Here is a 4,489-nt window from a genome sequence, read left to right as displayed (position 1 = left end):
ATGCAAGCAGACTTTAACATCAAATTTTGGGGTAAAAAAGTGCATCTTATACACTGAAAAATACGGTAAATATCTAAAATATACCTAAGAAAAAAGAAAAATTAGATCAGCAAAAATCTTTTCAAAGTTAAGACTAGCTGACAAATCCTGTACTGCAGACAAGGAAAGTGAACAGGCCTAAGCAAAATGTTTCTTCGTTTAATCATCATGAGAGAAGGGCAGGTATTCCACAAATGAGCATCCATATGAGCTTGAAACCTATCAAATGCATCAGCACACAATCAGAATTAACAGCATGAATACATTAATCAATAAGGACCAACAATGCTACCCCATGAACTTCTTGCATGCTAACATGACAACATGAGTAAGACTTCAGAGAAGTTATATAATTTCTGATATTAGTAGAAACATTTGCAGCAGTAGTTAATCTGGACATCAAAATTCATAGTGAATGAAAAAACAGCATAACTGTCAACAAGAAAATATGAATCATGACAAAAAAGTAGAGCTTATGTATGTTCTCTTGATGTACGTGCAACAAGTCTCGTGGAAGGTGGGAGAGTGAAGAATTCTAGGTAAGTTGATGAATGTTCTGCACTGCATCCAAAACGTTCAGATCTTTGAGTCATATGGTTGTTAACAGAAGAGAAACTCACTAAGGAAAGGCTTTCAGTATTTCAGATGTATGCCTACCTAATTTGAAATTTCAATTTTTATTGCTGATCAGGATTTTCCATTTAATATCTTCCGTTACTTTGAACTTTATTGATTTTCATTAAGACATTTGCTTTGATAGTTTATTTTGACAACTGCAGTAACCACCACTTCCAGCTATAAATTATAAAATACACAGAAAAAGCTAACAAAGATCTGTTAAACTTTCCATTAGATTCCTCTGTTTTTCTCTAAAGGAACTCTGGGTAGTCAGTATTTTAAGAAAGTATCAATTACTGCTCAAACCACTTTATTATTCTACATTGATATAAACAATTTAAAAATCTACTTTATCCACTGTATTTAAATGTTATCTATAACTATTTTCAAATGTGAACTTCATTAGTAACTGTTCAAATTTCATACTGTGAAATCATAAAAGGGATGTAGTAATAAACCCACCAAGAGAGAAGAGAAAAATCATGACAGATACAGGACACAAATTACTATATTTTCAAGGGATGATAGTTTGTTTTTTTAGAAAATATAAACCTATACTGTATGGGCAGAAAAATTATACAAAATTAATAATTGCATTGTTTGCAAATGAGACAACTTGTAGCTACACAGAAATTAAAGTTGGAACATTTTTTTTAATTTGTCTTTGCAAATTCCACTTAGTAAATGTTACAAAATGACAAAATATTTTTGAGCCGAGTAATATTTTTAAGAAATAAATTTAGAGTTAGAATTATTACTACACTTAAATTTTGAAATCTGATATACATTTGTTCACTTAAGTTAAAGGAGCTCATTGGATGTAATACTATTAAGAGGCTGGACAAGAATCATGTCCACCAGGAGTGGCCTACTCTCATTGTAGTGCTCTGCTTCCAGCAGCCCCCAGCTGAAATAGTCTTTTAAATTTTTTAAATTCTCTACATTATGACTCCCACTGGCATGAAAGTGTTAATTTTTTCTGCCCTCTCCCAAACAAAGAAATCTTAGAAATGCCACTGGCCTGGACATTTTAAGAACTTCTTGAACAAGGAAATCAGTACACACTTTAAGAATGTGGACACTAAAACTCTGCACTATAGCAGGAATATTTTTTCAGTTATATCTTTAACATTGAGTTACCCAGTCCAGTGAACAAAACAGTTTTTAACCTGAAGAAAAACTTTACTTTGATAGAAACTACTAAAAGCTACTAGGTGGTACGAGCTCATTGCAGGTAAAGAACACTGATAATGATAGGAAGGGCATGAACAAAAATAGCAACAAAAAAAGTGAAGTATATTCTACAAAAATGTTCACATGTAATTAGTGATCTCTTAAACTAAAACTAATTCTCAAACTGTTTAAAGAAGTTACAAGTTTTTGAGGATATATAAATACTGACATAGCAGAGTATAAACAGTTGTTTATAGACTTTTATATATTGTATCTACAGAAAAGTAACAGTCATAGGATATATCTAATTTTTTGGTACTGCAGAGTCACAAAAAAAGTAAGTTCCAACAGGTCACATGAATGTTATAAAAACTTGATTTTGAAAAATCTAATAGTGTTAGATGTTACAGAGTTATCATGCACAGCCCAAAGAAAAATATTCTACTGATGCCATAGGGGTATAACATACCCTCCTGAAATACAAGTAAAATATTCTACTGATGTCATACCCTCCTGAAATACAAGTAAAATATTCTACTGATGTCATAGGGGTATAACATACCCTCCTGAAATACAAGTAAAATATTTTACTGATGTCATAGGGGTATAACATACCCTCCTGAAATACAAGTAAAATATTTTACTGATGTCATAGGGGTATAACATACCCTCCTGAAATACAAGTCAAATATTTTACTGTGATGTCAACAGGTCAGAGACATATCACATGCATGTACAGACCTGATAAAAAGATTCTACTGGTGTACTAAAACATAACACACAGTTTAAGAAACAGATTCTAGTGTTACCATAACAGGCCACAAGAATTGCATATACAATCCTCAGAGTCATCAACTATGTAACTGTGCAGTATAACTGCCATTCATGTCAAATATTCCCTCAGTTATTAACAGTAATAATACAAGGATTTCATAAATACATACTTTGATAAAACCTGCTCATTAATTTATCATTGGGAAGATTAAAATAAAAATAAAATACCATATTTTATAATACTCAAACACTGTAATTTCTTTTCTCATCAACACAAATTTTGTTTTTCAAAAGTCTGAAACATTTTATAAGGTTTTGTTTTAACTGTGTTTATACACGTAATCTAGTTACAAATGATCTCCAATGGTTCCCTCCTCAACTTATTTGTCATAACAAATAAAATGATACAACAAATAAGCAATATAAAATTCAATTGCTAACAATATATATGATCTACACAGTTAAATTTTGCAAGATGAGATAAAACAAGAAACAAAAAGAAGTTAGTTAGTTTCAAGTTTTAAATTCAATTAAATTTCATAATATATGTAGAATAAGTTTTTTATACATCTCTATTCTTTTCCACAGCTGAATGACTTTCTCCAAGTCCATTTCTACGCATGAAGTCTCGTAAATGGCCAAATATTGTCAAAACTGCATAACAAAGGTACGTCAGTATGGCAATATGAAGAGGTGTTTCTTCATAATGTTCATAGCTTTTGTCATCCAACTTCGCTCTTTCAGAGGAGTTCTATCAAATCAAATTCAATCAAAAAATAAAATTTCAGCAAATCTTGTGGAATAATTCACTTCATTGATCCACAATATTTAGGCCTGATGTTTTGTAGATTATCAGTTGAAAATAAAAACATAACTTAATATAACAACTTTGATAAATGGACTAGAAAAGGTATTACACCTTTAAGAATGTTAGTGCTTAGCATCATATATAATCAAACCAATTTTTCTTATTTTGAGAGCTTTCTTAATAATAGAAAAATAATATTCAAAATACAATAAATGTTGACCATAATGCTGAATTTACTATGTGTATCTATATGAAATTTGGCAAGCTTTCTGCAAGATGTATGTCTATTGTACACAAACAATTAGATTTATTACAAACATATCCTTACACAAGATGTGTCTGTGAATTGACAGGTAGTCTGACTCAGACTCTCACAACTTGGAGTGCAAGATGATGTTCAAGATACTTTTGTCCATTGTACAGTTTGCATATTGTTTTTGTATAACCTCTAGAACCTCCAAAATGCATATCTACATTTTTGTAAACTGTATTTAGTATTTGCTCTCCTCTACCATGAGCTGTTGCTAAATAACCAATGTAGGAAAAATTAATAGTTGATAACTCTGACATTAAATATGTTATATCACATTGAATGGCACTCTATAAAAAGTCACAGCATGCACATTTTGACCCCCACCCAGTTAGATATGTTGAAAATGGATAAACATTTTGCTTAACAGTAGAAAACAAGAAGAAGTGTATCTTGGAAACTATGTCATTCATTTATATTGTTAAAATTAAAACAACTTCTTAATCAGTACTTTGATGATGATATGAATGATTTGTTTTTCATATTTAAAAAGACCTTGACAATATTAGTGAATGGGTTAGAGTATGAAAAAACAGTTTCAAAACTAAGAATCATAAACTGACTTATCTAGACTGTAAACATTTGAAAGGTGCAACTTTGTCATAGATTCTGCATCTCAGCAAACCCTTGTGAGTATCAAGGTGTTAGATCATGAAGGAGTACCAGAAGCCATACAGAAGCTTTGTGGTGTGACAAGACATTCTGCAAGATTGTGGGGACCAGTGTGGGTACCTATTGAGCTCATGGGCATAAAGGACAGACAAAAA

The 4,489-nt window shown here is 31.2% G+C and overlaps 1 protein-coding gene across 1 annotated transcript in view; it reads right to left on the bottom strand.

The window, feature by feature from the left end:
- The window catches only part of LOC106460509 (serine palmitoyltransferase 2-like), a 53,014-nt gene that overhangs the window by 38,223 nt on the left and 10,302 nt on the right, over window positions 1-4,489 (bottom strand). The window contains exon 2 of the mRNA XM_022387258.1: window positions 3,173-3,355. Coding sequence (XP_022242966.1) covers window positions 3,173-3,355 — 183 coding nt within the window. The remainder of the gene's footprint in view (window positions 1-3,172; window positions 3,356-4,489) is intronic.

This window comes from Limulus polyphemus, unplaced genomic scaffold (genome assembly GCF_000517525.1).
Source record: "Limulus polyphemus unplaced genomic scaffold, Limulus_polyphemus-2.1.2 Scaffold783, whole genome shotgun sequence".
NCBI lineage: Eukaryota > Metazoa > Arthropoda > Merostomata > Xiphosura > Limulidae > Limulus > Limulus polyphemus.
This window is presented reverse-complemented; position numbering and strand designations above follow the sequence as displayed.